This window comes from Nesoenas mayeri, assembly GCF_963082525.1.
Source record: "Nesoenas mayeri genome assembly, chromosome: 2".
In the NCBI taxonomy this organism is placed as follows: domain Eukaryota; kingdom Metazoa; phylum Chordata; class Aves; order Columbiformes; family Columbidae; genus Nesoenas; species Nesoenas mayeri.
In genome coordinates, this window is record NC_137543.1 from 122,468,863 (window position 1) to 122,485,035 (window position 16,173).

The 16,173-nt window shown below is 35.9% G+C and overlaps 1 protein-coding gene across 1 annotated transcript in view; it reads left to right on the top strand.

Annotated features, from left to right (window-relative positions):
- The window catches only part of NEK10 (NIMA related kinase 10), a gene marked incomplete at both ends in the record, with an annotated part of 91,049 nt that overhangs the window by 33,733 nt on the left and 41,143 nt on the right, over positions 1 to 16,173 (top strand). The window contains 2 exons of the mRNA XM_080339512.1: positions 11,649 to 11,778; positions 12,341 to 12,411. Of these exons, the coding sequence (XP_080195638.1) occupies positions 11,649 to 11,778; positions 12,341 to 12,411 (201 nt within the window). The remainder of the gene's footprint in view (positions 1 to 11,648; positions 11,779 to 12,340; positions 12,412 to 16,173) is intronic.

Below are 16,173 nucleotides of genomic sequence, written 5' to 3' on the forward strand. Positions count from 1 at the left end.
ACATATGCTTGAGTAATATTCAAAATGACGGGCTAAAACATTAAAGTCTTTCCAATGTCATAATAAATAATGTTAAAAAGGCTTTGCAAACAGCTGAATGCACTGGATGCCACCTTTGAGGTACTTGGCTAGTACTGTGTGTAATGGGGCTTTTTCATATAGAAACCTGTACATAAGGAATGAGGTGAACTGATTATTTTAACACAAGTCATGAAGGAGAAGCCAGAGCCTACAGACTTAATCAGTGCCTGCACTAGATTTGTTTACCTGTTTGCATGTTTTAAGTAGAAGGGCTATAAAATAATAAAAATATTGGGAATGTGTATCTACAAAGAGCAGCAATATTAGTTCCTGCACAAGGAGAAAAGGAAAGGAGGAAGAGAAAGAGCTGTGAGGCAGGATTGTCATTTTAGAATGGCAGAAATTGCTTTCTTTTGAATTGACGGGTAATAGTTCTGGGTAGTTTGGGATGTAACCTACCATGCTTGGGGCAGACTCTATAGTACAGAAACAAAATAATGGCAAAAGTAGTGTCTGATACTTATTGTTTGAATTTGGCTCTGCAGCATTATGCAGAGTGGTTCAAACAAAAATATATCACTAAATGTACCAAACACGTTTGGTTTTTGGGTTGGCTGAACCAATTTGCTAATGCAATTTTTTAAAAGCTGCCTCATCATAAAATAATGGCAGACACTCTTTTATGTTTAGAGAGGGAGTTATATAATTATGCTTTGTAATTGTGATGGTTTAAATTCTGCTTCATACTAGGTTTTATTCTACTGTCATACTCAATAAATTCCTTTTAATTGGTTGTCCTTGAATTAAGAAATCCAGCAATGTGTATGTTTAGAATACCAAATGTATTAAATGGATGTGTTTACACTTAATACATTAAAAACGGAGAAAAAGTCTGCTTTAGGGAATTGATAATGAATTCTGAAGACTTCTTCCAGCTCATAAGTCACCAGAACCAATCTGCTTCAAGTTAGTAGTGACAATCTTAATTATCCTGCTGTCTTGAAGGCCTTCCTAGAAGACACAGAGCAAACTGTACATGGTTATAGAGAATGATGTTTGCTTTCATGTGTACCCACCATTTCTTAGTTTCACAAAAAGGATTGTAATTTATGAAGGGGGCATATTGACAACAGATCAAGAGCTGTAAGTAAAAGTTAATGGAGTCATGGTTGCGATAATTTCTTTTGTAATTGTAGATGTATACAGAAATTTTAGAAAAACTCTGGGAAATTAAGTAGATTTTGAGACTGGGATGAATCCCATCATAATTCCTTGAGAACCTAACTGATCTTAAAAAGCTGTTGGGAAACTGGAGAAGACACTTCAGGTATCAAGAAGTAGCTGAGAATGCTCCACATTAGTTGAACTAACTTGATCTTTCTGAAACATAATTGTTCAGAACAACATTATGTAAGATTTGGCTTTTTGTGCTGAAGTTGAAGTGTTTTCTCTTTGTGGTGTTTTAAGGAAAATAAAAATAGAAATATAGATGTAATAATTTTATAGACTCCATGATGGGTTGAAACTGCTGTTCTACCAACATAACAGATTATAAACCAACAATGTACTTCTTGGAAATAATTATTTCTGTAGAACTTGTATAACAATTTTTAATGCATATTAATTATGTTTTTCCCCCAATGGCTTAAGACTTCTAATTTATAATCCCTTTAGATCAGATAATAATAATGATTGAATGCTTTTTATTAGAATAAGATTAGTCATTTCATCAAACTAATTTATGAGCTTGTAAATGTCTTACAGTCCAGTGTTACTGGTATTTGTTTGATAGAATTATTCCTTTTTAGTTTTCCTTTTAAGTAATGTCAAATAAGAGACATTTACATGAACTGTTACTTTGACATCTGAACTACAGGAACTTGGAATACTTTTGATGGTGGTGGTTTTATTTTTTTTGTGTGTGGTTGTTGTTCTCTCTCTTATGTATCAGCTGTATTGGTATCTTGGCAGATGCTTACTGTTTCTAGATTTTAACTGTTTCTTGTTTTGCTTTATTTTGCTGCTTAGTATATGGTGTGCTGTTTCCAACTTCCTTAGCCTTTCCTTGGTTTCTTCCATTAATACTGGAATTTTAAGGGTCTGCTCTCCTCTTTTTACCCTTTCCTATTCTGTGCAGTAGTATATTCACTGTATACTTCAAGGAATGACAGGACAGCTGTGGCTTAAGAATTACTGGAGGCAGCAGGAGGTATGATAGGCATCTGACCGACAGAACAGCCACATCAAGAATTGACTAATAAGTGAGAGGCTGAATGTTTGTAGTATTCTTCTAGAATAATTGAAATAAATAAAATAATTAGAATCAGAAATAGGGCAGATATCTTGTTAAGAAGTGTTATGAAAGGGCATTGATGCCTTCTACATTAACAAGAGCTTCATGTTTGAGTCAACTGCAAGCAGGACAGTCAGTAGTCTTTGTTTCCATTTCCTTTCTTGTTATAAGTGACCATATTTTCTGCTTGAGATGCATTCCTGGTCTTATCTGGGTCTTCATTAAAATGAGCATTATGGAAGAGTCCATTTTGAATGAAAGTGGGGAGAGGTAAAAATAAATTATTTGCTGATACTTGGATAGTTTTTGTGATTTTAATCATTTGGAGTTAAACTGCCTTTAGTTATGATATGCGCATTGGGAACCGACATTTTCCACACCAAGAGTCCTCAGACTTTTAGGTTATGGTTGGTCATTGCTTACAGGAACGTCATAAGGAGGCTGACCTCAAATACCCTATTATTTCAGACAGATATATATATATATCTCTATGCATTTGCTATTTATTTTGATGAAGAAAGCTCTTTTCCTGCATTATTACTCAGTGTTTAGGCTCTTCATAGTTTGAGCTGCACAAGCAAGGGTCAATGATTTTATGACTAAAGAGGTAGTAAAGTGTTATCCAGGGATGTAGCAGTAAGCTAGCTATATGATCCCAACTGCAGACAAGTAGTCTGTGTATTTTTATAGAGATCAAGGTGCCCATTTATTAAATTAGGAGATGCAGGAGTGCAGTGTAAATGTAATTTCTTGGTAGGTTTTGTTAATGACTATATACAAATGAATGGGTACAGTGTTTTCTTTCTGCTTCCTGTGTCAAGTAGAGTTAAGAAGGGCTTGAGGTCGTTCCTGGAAGGAATTTTAGAGATAATTTAGAGAAGAAAACAGTGTAATTAGATGTTTTTCTCATCAGAGGATCATGTGACAGTTCAGTTTAGGTCACTTGTTCCACTTTGCTTCAGGCCTGTTTCTCAAGGATGCCCATTACTATGGTTAGGAAGTGAGCTGAATAGAATGAGGTGGTATCTCAAACCTCCTCCTTCCTTACTTTTTCAGCTGATTTTTGTGAGCCATCAAGCAATAAATTATTTGTTAAATTAAAATATATAACAAGTTATGTCAAGATTATTATGCTGTGTCCTGGTGCTTGTATTTCATCTACTGGCTTTTGTGAAAGTTTTTGCAAGCATGTGGATCAACAGACTTTATTTAGATTTGGGAATTTTAAATCCTGTGCAAAAAAAGACAATGAAGTTACCATCTTATTCATGTCAAATCTTCAGCTGTCTGCCTTTTTGACAAAAAAGTAGCTACTAGCTAATTATCTTTTATATTATGTTTCAGCAAATACAAATACTTGCAAAGTCATCTAATTCATACCTTAATGTCAGAAACAAGTGACTATCAGCAATTAGTCTCTGTGTGGCTGGGATTCATCTTGCATGTATGTAGTAATTCAAAAACTAGGCATCTTAGTCAAGTCAAGTAGCTAGATGACTACTGAAAGTAATGGAAAAAAATAGACACTTGAATAATGAATTTCATCCCATCTGTCTTAAGCAGCTATTTTAGGATGAGATGAATCAACCACTTGATGTGCCTGTCTTCATTTGCTACAGAGGGAGCTGGAGCACTAGCTTGGTATAAATCTAGTTTATAGGAGTTTAAATTTAGGTGAAATTAACACCTAATATGAAAACAGTTATTCCGGATTTAGGTTTATTTCACAATTGCTGTAGAAACGTATTTGCTACTGCTCGTGGTCATCTTCTTGCAGATACATATTTTTCCATGTCTCTCTTTCAATTTTAAATAATCATGTGATGGTTTGATGAGCTTGGTTATTTGGAGAGAGGCATTGAATTAAGTTCATTCTGAAAGGCTCAATAAGCAAAATCCTTTACTTTTGCTTAAGTGTTCAGATTTCTGTTCCATACATAAAAAGAAAAATAAACATGTGATAATGAGGTTAGAGAACTGACCTGGCTGAAAAATAATTTAGGTTATTTTCAATGAGGCTGTAGAGCTAGATATGCTGGGACAGCAGAGCAGACAGTGGTGTGACTGAGAGCAGCAGGACCAAAGCAACACCTTGGCTTGCAATATTTTTCAGATGTGCAGGCTAACCAACTTACCACATGTGAGGCTGGTTTAGCCTCCACCGTTTCATAGATACTCTAACTTTTGCTGGGGAAAAAAGTAGGTATGAGTGACCATACTTAGACGTTAGGAAGAAGACCTTGTGCTCTGAAAATTCTTCTGCCTTGGATATTTAATGGTTCAGGTATGAAGATTTTTTGTTTGTTTGTTTAGCAAAGCAATAGAAATAAAAAACAATACAGTAAGCTTTTTTAAAAATGCCTTTTGATTTGTATTAATATGTGAAATTGGTGAATTAGAAGTGAGTTGATGGCAGTTTTTCATGTGTTCTAGAACACTGTCTCATTATGCTGCTAAAGATCATAAATTCTTTTTCAAAGTTAACACATTTTGGCACCTCTAAGCAATAATGTGTAATGTTAGCCTACATAAAAACTTAAAAGTTTGTAAACTCAAAGAAATACAAATCAGTTGTTGAAGGACTTGGGGATACTGGTGGATGAAAGATGAGACATGAGCCAGCAATGCACATACGCAGCCCAGAAGGCCAATCATATCTTGGGCTGCATCAAGAGGAGCGTGGCCAGCAGGTCGAGGGAGGTGATTCTGCCCCTCTGCTCTCTCTGGTGAGACCCCACCTGGAGTCCTGCGTCCAGCTCTGGAGCCCTCGGTACAGGAGAGACATGGACCTATTGGAGAGGGGCCACAGGAGGCCACAAAATGATCAGAGAGCTGGAACAGCTCTGCTGTGTGGACAGGCTGAGAGGGTTGGGATTGTTCAGCCCAGAGAAGAGAAGACTCCCGGGAGACTTTATTGTGGCTTTTCAGTATTTAAAAGGAGCCTGTAAGAAAGATGGGGACAGACTTTTTAGCAGGGCCTGTTGCAATGGGACAAGGGGTAATGGTTTTAAACTAAAGGCTGGGCAGGGCTCTGAGCAACCTGATGTAGTTGAAGATGTCCCTGCTCATTGCAGGGGGGTTGGACTAGATGAGCTTTGAAGGTCCCTTCCAACCCAAACTATTATATGATTCTGTGATCTTTATTTTCATAACTGTAAAATAAAACCCTCAAAATGGAGTATAAAACATCAGCTTCTCTTTTAGACAGAGAGAAACTGAACATAAGATGAAAGAAAGCAGAAAGTTAGTGATTTCTCTAATTTGCTGGTCAACAGCAGTGCAGCTGAAAGCTACAGTGGTTTATTACTGGAATCTTGTTTTTACACATTTCTCAGTGCTCATTAATATTTCAGATTGAGACAGACTACACAACCTTACTACTATTTGCAGAGAAAGGTGTGCTTCCACATAAAACCAAGAAGATTTAGTAAAAACGTAAGGGAGTTATTTTCATATAGTCTGCTGTATCCTACAGTTATTAGTGGCTTGTCACTGACCCCAGGTTGTTTTTGCCTCTCTATAGACTGTAGGATGTGTAGGAACTTTCTGGGCAGAGATAGGCAATGCGTGGACTAGAAAATGAAACTGTTGAGATAATACTGATGAGAGAGCAATTATACACGTGAAAGTTGCCTCTCTTAGCTGACTTCACCCATTTTAAAATTACATTCCCCACTTGGTGACAAGAGGATTTATTACACCGTAAAACTGTGAGCTGAGGTAGTACATTTCTTCCCTACCACCCTATGTTTTAAAAAAATTGTGGAAATGAAGAAATTTTCTGTAGATGTCAGCAGAGGTTTAGGATGCTTGAAAAGATGTCTTATGTGAAGAAGAAATTTCATATATATCCAATGTTTTACAAAAATATTTAACATAATTCGTAATGAGAAAAATGTACACAAGTTAGAAGGCAATGTATTAAATTATAATAGAGTTACTTGGCAATACACTTCAAAATAGAAAACTGAGAAGGTGAAATTTTTAACTAGTGATGGAAAATCCTATTCAAGCTTCATGACTCAAGGGATAGGCAGAATATCCCCAAAAGGCTTGTGTTGAATCCTTCTTGTAGGTGAGAAACGCAAATAGCCTTCAGCAATGTTCACAGAAGGTCTTTAATCAAACTGTCAGTTTTGTTGCTCCTGTTTCTTCTTCCATTGCTTTTAGTGGTAATTACGAGACTATAATACTGAATGTGTGTCTGTAGCTTACAGCAAACTATCCAGAGAGAAACTGTGACAAGCAGCAACTGCTTTTCTTTTTCTCTTTTTTCTTTTTTTTCCTCATATTTTTTTCCTCTCTTTCTGTGATTCAGAGAACTGACTATAGGGTAGACCCATGTTTTTTCACACTGGCCTCCAAACACATACAAATTATCCTGCAATAGTTTGATAACACGAAAACAGGACACCTGGTTCATAGAAACGTAGAAATGGTGCTGCAACATAAGGATACCCTTGGTTTTCTGATTCTTTGGAGTGAAATGGGTGGTTTTGCCCCTTTTCTGAGAAAACAGACATTCATTGAAACAGGAGAGATTCTGACTTGATATAAGGTAAATTTTTTTCACCTTTATGACACTCAAACGTTGAACAGGCTGCCCAGAGAGGTGGTGTATTTCTTTACCTCTGAAGGTTTTCAAGACACTCCTGGATAAATCCCTGGTTGGCCTGGGCCAGGTTACGCTAGTCTCATTTTTACAGTGAAGTGGGGCAGTTAGAGGTGCAGAGATTTTTGTACACTCTTCCTCTACTTCACTTTGAGTTTTGCCAGCAACTAAGAAGGCTATCCTTCGCAAACAAGTATTATTTTATAGATATCTTAACAAAGATATCTGAATAAGTGAAGCTAATAGAAGCTGTAGACTCTTTAGTATTTGAGACAAAAAAAACTGAACAGGTTTATCAATGTGTGGCAAACTTGCCCACCATCTCTCCTACTGTCCCGTCTCCAACAGTGGCAATAAGTCAATATACGTCAGGAAGAAAGAATGGGATAAGCATGTTTGATACTTTACTAGCCTATAACTATTTTCAGCTTGGGTTGCTTCATGAACTAGATATGGTTTCTGGGCATGAGTGTTTGTATGACCACTACAAACTGCAGGAATCTCCATCAAACTGTAAATAATTAATTGGAAGAATGATGAAGACTAAAAGCAATAACTCTGACATTGTTGAAATCTTCTGCAGTGGTGTATACTTCTTATTTGTTTACTCTTTCATTATAGCCATCACCTCTTCTGGGAGTTAGTCTTGAAGAATAACTCTCATTTTAATTAATCCGTAACTGTCTAGTTGAAATCATATCTCATTTGAAAATACTCCTTATACTGCAGGATGACATATACCAGGCTGTTCTTAGACCTGTCAGAAGTACTTGGATTAACCAGGGAGCACTGTGCCAGGACAAGTCACGAGTGGCTTGTTGAAGTTCTGTCCAGCTTGGGAAAGCTTCACTGATTGTGTCCCGTGTAAAGTCAACCTGAGAGTATTGACAACATTTCTTAGAATCTTTAGAAGCTCTAGAAAATTAATGCTGTTTTGCAAAGATCATTCCCTCAGCTCCCTCTCTCCTCCACCTCCAAATTCAGGATGATTTCCTTCATTTTGGGACTTGTATCCACTAATAACTAATGTGAACATGAGCTAATCCAGTGAGGATAGCAATCTTTCTTATAGGTATGTCATTCAGGTTGGGATAGTCTGTTTGTAGACCTTTGTTAAAAGTATTCTTAAATAAAAATAATAACAAAATAACATCAATGAGCAAATTATAACTGAAAACTTGGTTGCAAACATGTCTCCAAGGCCATGTAGAGATTATTCAGTGAAATGGTCCTGTTTTACAAGTAGCAGAAATATTGACAAGATTTTATTTTCTTTATTTTTTAAAAAATCCTAGTAGTATGGAAAGCTATTTTCTGTATTTAAAATAGCTAGAGTTGCTCAGAAGAAAAAACAGATAACTCTTTGGATTAAGCGATGGCTTAATCAAATTGAAGACTTATTTTAAGGACGTTAGCATAGAAGGCTTAGTAATTATAAAAGCAATGCTGATATGTTAAGCAAAAGTGAACTTTCTGAGAAACAGTTGTAAACACATCTGCTCAAGGATGCTGAGAATTTGGAGAATTTATTCTGTGGATATATTTCTATATCTTTTATTTAGAAAGATTTAGCCTTGCTTTTGCTGTGGAATATTGTTCAGTGAAGGACGGTCCTATAGTTAATGTAATGCTGCTGAAGTAAGCTTTTTCAGCTTGAATATGTAATTTGGAAATGAGCAGTGACTTGCAAACCTAGAGGAATGCTGTAGTGATTATCTTGAATATGTTACCTGCAAGAACTAAATGACCAATTATATAAGTATCTGCTGCCTCTTTTAATATCCAAGACTGTGGATATCATAGAGTAGAGCATCAGTACTGCTGCTTCTGAGCACTACAATCAACCCTTGGAGCAATAGAAATGAAATTCTTTATCAGCTCTTAGAGTTTCTCCCTTTATGTATTTTTTTTTGACCCTGAATGTATTTAATGATGTGGACATCTGTTTGCTAAAAATCTCATTAATCTCACTGTCCTATTTCAGCCAATCGAGATTGCCTAATGGAATAATTAAAGGAAGAACCCTGCCTTTACAAATAAACCAAAAAGTGGTCATATCAGTGCTACACCCTCAAACTTATTTTTGCTGTTTATAGCTAAGACTGATTTTGTAGGGTTTTCATGGAAGAAAATTCAGTCTGGTTTTACTCATTCTTTCTGGTCTTGACCAGATAGTGACAGTTTATACACAGTTGCCAGCTGAATTAGACAAATCATATGTACTCCCGCCACCTTCCTGGCTGTGGGTGGCAGCGCACAGGGACAGAACTGGCTACTTTCTCTGCTCAGCATCCCTCAACAGAGCAGATCCAAAAGATCCAACTTGACTGCAGAGCTGTTTTGCTAGTCAACAAGTACTGCACCCCACCCACATTCCTAACTAGCAGATGGTGAGGCAAGCCTGTAGAACATGGTGAGGGATTTCACTATATCTCTTAAAAGTAAATAGATAATATTTGAAAATTCTAATTAAAAATCTAAATTACAGAATTAATTAGCCTCGAAAGCATAGCATCATATAAGTATAGGATTTTATATTCTCTGTAAAACATTCATAGTCACCTTAGATAAATGTTATTTCAGTAAAGTGCTTCTTAAGCATGAGACAGTATTTATTTAAGGTATTGGTCATCCTAATGGTCTAAATATCAGAGACTTCTGACTAAAGACATTTGTTCTGGAATAAAAGATCAACTAGTACTCTACTGCAAGTTCTTTTGACTTTAAAAAAAGAAAAAAGGATTAGATATGCATTTAGAACAGGAAGTCTTTCAGCATGAATAAGCAGACTAAATGACTTCATCAACATCCAACTATCATGCATTTGTGTGAAACCACGCTAAAACTACTACCTTGTTGTCACTGTATTAATTCTGTGATTTCTAAATCGTAGTAGTAACAAATGAATTTTTCTGGGTCACCAGCCCCACGGACTCCTGTTTGCTCTGCACATCAGGCTAGGTTCTTCCCTGCTGTTCATGAATACAAGATTCTGCAGGCCAAGTCATGGTTGCTTCTGTTTCTCTCTTGACTGTATTCAGCTTATTCTTTCTGTGATTGCTATGTGACTTCTTGCATAGGTACCCAGGTATGGCTCAAATAATCTCTAGTTTGGGATTTTAATATTATTTAATCATTTACAAATAATAATTTATAACTAAATCTCTGTATGCATGAAAATTATCACTAGAATGAAGGGTTGTGAAATTCAAGTCAGATTAATTTTTCTGAATAGAAGCACGCTTAGAACTTTATTAAAACAGGTGCTTTGCCTTAATGAGATCACCATCTATATGATAAGTTGCAATATTCGTGTTTGCTCTAGTAGGCATATTTAATACATAAAAATGAAATTTTGACAAGGTCATCTAGTGAATTAGCGTCACAGTGAGGAATGAAGACAGTCTGATTACAGAAATGGTATTATATTACGTTCAACATCCTATGTTCCCCTCTATGTAATAGCAGCAGCAAAATTCGAGGAAAATTGCTGATTTGGTTTCATCCAGGAATTTATATCTTGCTTGATCAATTTTATCAGAAATGTGTGATCTGTCAGTCTCTCTCACTTCTCACACTCTGACTTTTGTTGTGACTTTCTGTTCTGTTAAACTGTTATGCTGAAGAGAAGTTATCTTATCTAATGGACCTCAGCCCATTTATTTAAAAAATCTGTTTTCTGCCTATCAGCAGCACACCTTCAACCAATATACTTTATCCAGACTGCATCATTAATTGAATTTACACAGTACTTCTCAGCTCTGAAATAAGGCATTTTACCAAAGATATCAGTAGTATAATCATGAACTTGATCTAGTGGTTCCAAATTCAAAGCTGAAAGAAAAAGGAAAACAAGTAGGTTTTCAAGTTGATTTTACAGATGAAAGGAGTCAAGAATTTTTTTATATCTCTGAATAATTACAGAGAGACCATGCTAAGCGGAAGAAAACTCCACACTATGTGATATGATCTTTACTTACTGCTAAGTCTTGAACTCCAGCATCAGAATGTCCCTACTAATGTAAACTATTATCATCAAGGTTTATGAAAAGTGCTCAGGAAATTAAGAGAAGTGGAGTCTGCTTTGTATGGAGTGAAAACCTGAAATTACTGCCTTCTTCCTTTTGCTTTAAATGGATCTACAATGTTTTTTTATTATTGTCGTTTGGCTGGCTGTTGAGTGTCCATGTGACATCCTCACAGAGAATGCATTACAGTAGTTTTAAGAGGATGAAAATTATATTACGAGTAAAGTATTTACCCACATTATTAGCGAAATCATATCCATTATCATTCTAAATACACGATTCTTATTCAAATCTTTCTGATATCTGAATTACAAGAGGATGTAATGTATTTATTTGTTGTCCCGTCCATTATGTTGAAATATCATCATTGTAAACAAGTTATGAATGCTGTAGTTCATTTGTATCCTTTAAGTCCAAAGACGTTGTAACATGAAATGAGTGGAAAGGACAAGCGAACAAAATACGAACCATTAGTGTTGTGAGAAGAACTGCAGTAGAAGTGGAAAAGCTATTAATTGCACATTCACTTAAAGAATTTGGCTGGTAAAGGAAATAAATGCGACCTTTCGAATGTAATTGTATGTGCTCTGAAAATATGGTGTAGTAATTAACTAAATATTGGGTGTTTAAAAAAATAAGCCTGCTTCTAGGTGAATTAATTAAACACTTGTGAACTGCATTGCTTTTTACTTAGCCCTGAAGTCGTAAAGAGTGAGCCATACGGAGAGAAGGCTGATGTCTGGGCTGCAGGATGCATCCTTTATCAGATGGCAACTCTGAACCCACCGTTTTACAGCACAAATATGCTCTCCTTGGCAACTAAGGTATTTGGATTTGCCAGATCAACCTAGCAATTATTTCTGCATGTGTTCACTAGATCCACGAGAATTTATGTTTGAGATTATCGAAGCATAAACTCCTCTCTGGTCTGATGTGTGAATGAGTGGAAGGGTTTAGCATTGTACAAATTACTATTTTGCCATACTAATTGCAAAAATTGCTTGTAAATGTTAGTATATTATTACCTCTCAGACTAGCATATTTCTGTCCTTGCATGTGGTGACAGGGACTTTAGATATTTAAAATTTCTTATGTACTATAATACTGGATTTTCTATAGCATTGCGTCTCATCCTTTAGGATGAGATCACAACTAAAAAATGTTTCCCTTATTCAGGTATTGTAGCCCTTTGATATAGAGTGATTATGTACATTAATGTGGATACCTGATTAGAAGTGACATTCTGCATTACAAGATGTGTTCTAAGTTGTTTTGCAAGTTAGAGCTGATGATGTAATCAAGGAACAATACTTATCATATGGGATCTTCAAATAAATATTGGAATATTTTTCTTCATTTAACTGTGAATTATTATTTTTTTTTCAGATAGTAGGGGCTCTGTATGAACCTGTGCCAGAAGGACTGTACTCTGAAAAAGTTTCATTTACTATTAAGAGGTGATTACTCATCTAGTTTTGTTTGGATATCCTGCAGAAAAGTTATTTTGTTTGTATGTTTCCAGGAGTGGTAATGTGACTGTTCACTGACTGTAGCAACTGCCAGTATTTGTCTCTGAATGTGAAATATCTTCTAATTTAAAGAAGAATGGAGGTATCTCCTTGCCCTGCTAATACCACATGCAGTATAGTTGCATGCATGCAACTGGAAAACTCATGCCAGCATAGTCAGCACAATTATCCAGCCAGTATAGACTTTATGCTCAGTACTGAAGTTTAATACCAGTTTGCAGCTGATTCCCTATGCATTGATTTTTTTTTTTCTCCCATGAAAATACAGCATTTTGAGTGATTTTCAGGGGTGTTTATGGGCAAGGAAGTAACCCTGTTGCAATGTGTTATTTATAGGTCACTGTAAGGCCACAGTCATAGTTTTCTGTGTTTATTTGGCTGATAGAAATGTTTCCCACTACCTTCTAGTCCTGTTAGCAGGATAACAGAGAGAACAAAGCAAAGGTTACACCATAATGGAGGAAAAGATGAGCCTGTATTTGTTCCATTCGCTCACCACATGTTTCTCTTAGCTATGGATACATCTTCCTGGTAATAGTGTAATGTGTAAAGCAAAGTATAGAGAGTGAATTAGTGCACTTCTGTGAGATTTAGCTCCCTTGATTTTTCCACTTTAGAAAAACATCACTTAGCACAAAAATGCTTTTACTTTCTATCTCTAAAAAGCACTTTACTGTACAGAGACTGTAACATTTTATACATTTTATACTATATTTTATTGTACAAAAAGGTTTCTGTATTTAAGGACATTGACAAGGTCCTGGTCATGACAACAATGGAGAGGATAGGAGCTAATAGAGATAACATTTATGCTTAAGAGGTCTTGAAATGAATTTTAATATTTCAAATATTTACAGATATTTGTAGTTAGAATAACTGCCTTTATTAATTCATTGCTTGCTATTTAAGAATAATATAGTAATCTCAGGTGCATCCAGAAAATATCTTCCAGTCACATCATATTATTTCTGGTATCTATTGCATTCTCCTATAAATTTTGAACACATCTTTATCAGTGACTTAAAGTTATGTGAGTATCTGGCCCTCTGTATTTTCCTTCTTTTAATTCCTGATAATGATGAGAAACTCTGTAATAGGAAGTTTTTCTGGGGTTTTCAAGGCCAGCTATTGAGTTATTTATGATTGTAGATATTGCGGCTGTATTAATCAGGTTCACTGAATGTCTCATATCATCATGAGGCTGGCTACTATGGAAGCTAACTGGTTTAAATACATGATTAAATGGGTATTTGCATGAAAATATTAAAATTAAATTTTCCTATCACATAAGAGTTTTTCTGCTTATTTTAATAGCAGTGGGAAGCATATCCTTTTAATGTTGATTCCCTTACTATGAGTTAACCTTTAAATGAAATATTATGTTTAGGCTTTGTGAGATATTTAAAAAGAATAAAGAACATTAAAGATAAGCAGTAATAATGAGATTTTACTTATAATACAGATGAGGAAACATTAACAGAAATAAAGTTGTTCTTTCCAAATGACTGAAGCACAACACATATTGAAAGCTGAATGTCTTAAATAGAAAAAATAATTTATTGATAATGATTAGAAAAAACATTGAAAGCTTCACATTGCAACTGTAAGTTTGTATTTAGTGTTATCATCATCATTCAGTATTGTTATTATTAAAATACAGTTTTATTGGATTAGGCTACTAAAGAAAGTTTTGGACTCAATAATCAAAGTCCTTCAGAGTTCAACATCAGTCTACTCAATGCATGGGAAATGGATTTAGGACTTATCAGAAATCTTTTCCAGCTCACATTGTTATTGTAAATTTTAACCAATTTCATTGGTCCAATGGATTAGATTATTGGATTAAAATAAGAAATGTTCTATTTGATTTTTTCCTAAGGGTGAAAAGCTTACATCTGTTTAAAGTAAATATAAAATTTTGAGTCAGACAGATTAACAAAGTTATGAAAATGAATGAGATGAATCAGTGGATTTGAGCAAATTTAAACAGAAAAATATTAAAGTCAAGAAGTTTAAGTACTATAAAACCTGTTCAAAACTGCTACTTTACATGGCAGTTATGTTTATTTAGAAAGTACTGTTGTAGGAAGTAGTAAAATGATTCTGTGACACTTTCTTTAGGGAAGGGTGTTGGGTTAAGTGTATCTGTGTGCTAGCTGGTCAGTAGTATTCTTCAGGGAAGTCATAGTATATTATCAGGTTCACTGGAGTTAACAGATTTAAGACTGTTTATAGTGCATGCAGAATGGTCCCTATCGACTTTTATGTCCTATACTACCTACAAAATATTCAGGGGATTTAAAAATGGATCTAATAGAATATTATTACTGTTACTAAACACCTACCTAGAGTGCCTGAAACAAGAACCGTAGAACTGTAGAGTAATTTAGGTTTTAAGGGACCTCACAGGTCATCTAGTCCATTTGCTCAAAGCAGATACAGTTAGATCTGGTTGCTCACCGCTCAGGGTCTTGTCTGAGTTCTGAATATCTTGAAGGATGGAGCTTCTCTGGGACCTCTTCAGTGCTTGTCTGCCTTTGTGATTAAAAGTAGTAGTGGTAATAATAATCCTTATATCTAATCAGACCTTCCTGTGTTCTAACTTGAGCCTGTTGTCTCTTGCCCTATCACTGTGCCCCTCTGAGAAGGATCTGGCTCCATATTTTCTATACCCTACCATTATGTAGATAGCAATCAGATCTCTGGCACAGGTCCCTCCAAGAACAGCCCTTCCCCATGTATCAACTAATCCCGGCAATTTGGTGTTCACAGTCCTTTTGAGAATGCACTCCATCCCATCATCTAGGTCATTAATAAAGACATTAAACAGTACTGTACCAATATAAATCCCTGGAGGATGCTACTTCTAGCCACCAGCTGGACTTTGTACTGCTGATGACATCTCTTTGAGCCAGGAAGTTCAGCCAATTATCTACCTGTCTTATAGTCCTGTGGATACTGTGGGATATTGTGTCAAAGGCCTTGCTAAAATAAAGCTACCTACAACATATACTGCTCTCCCCTAGTCCACAGAGCCAGTAATCTATTCATAGAGAGCAGTCAGGCTAGTCAAGTATGACTGCTGTTTGGTAAATCTGTTTGGCTGTTCCCATTCACATTCTTGTCCTTTGTGTGCTTGGAAATTACTTCCAGGGGAATTTATTCTGTTATTTTCCCAGAGACTTAGATGAAGTTGACTGGCTAGTAGTTGACTGGATCCTCCCTCTTGCTCTTCTTGGGCACACATGTGATATTCAACTTTTTCCAGGCTGCAGCAACCTCCCTCTGATCTTTTCAGGCATGATATATAGTGGCATTGACCAGTTTCATCAACACCCTCAGGCTCATCTCATCTGGTCCTATGGACTTGTGTCTGTTCAGTTGGCTTAAATGCTTTCTCACTATATTTTCTGCTGTGTGGTAATGCTTAATGCACGTGGATTCTACAGATGGGCTCAAAGATCTGGAACATTTAAGGCCAAAGTTTCCCAGTGAAAATGGAAGCAAAAAAAGGATTGAATGCTCCAGCCTTTTCCATGTCCTTTGTCACTGGGTTACATAGTGGGTCCACATTTTCCTTAGCCTTTCTCTTGTTGTCAATGTACTTATAGATGGCCTTTATTCTCCCTTGCACATCCATTGCTAGTCTGAACTCCAGATAAGCTTCAGCTTTTCCTAACTCCTGTGTAG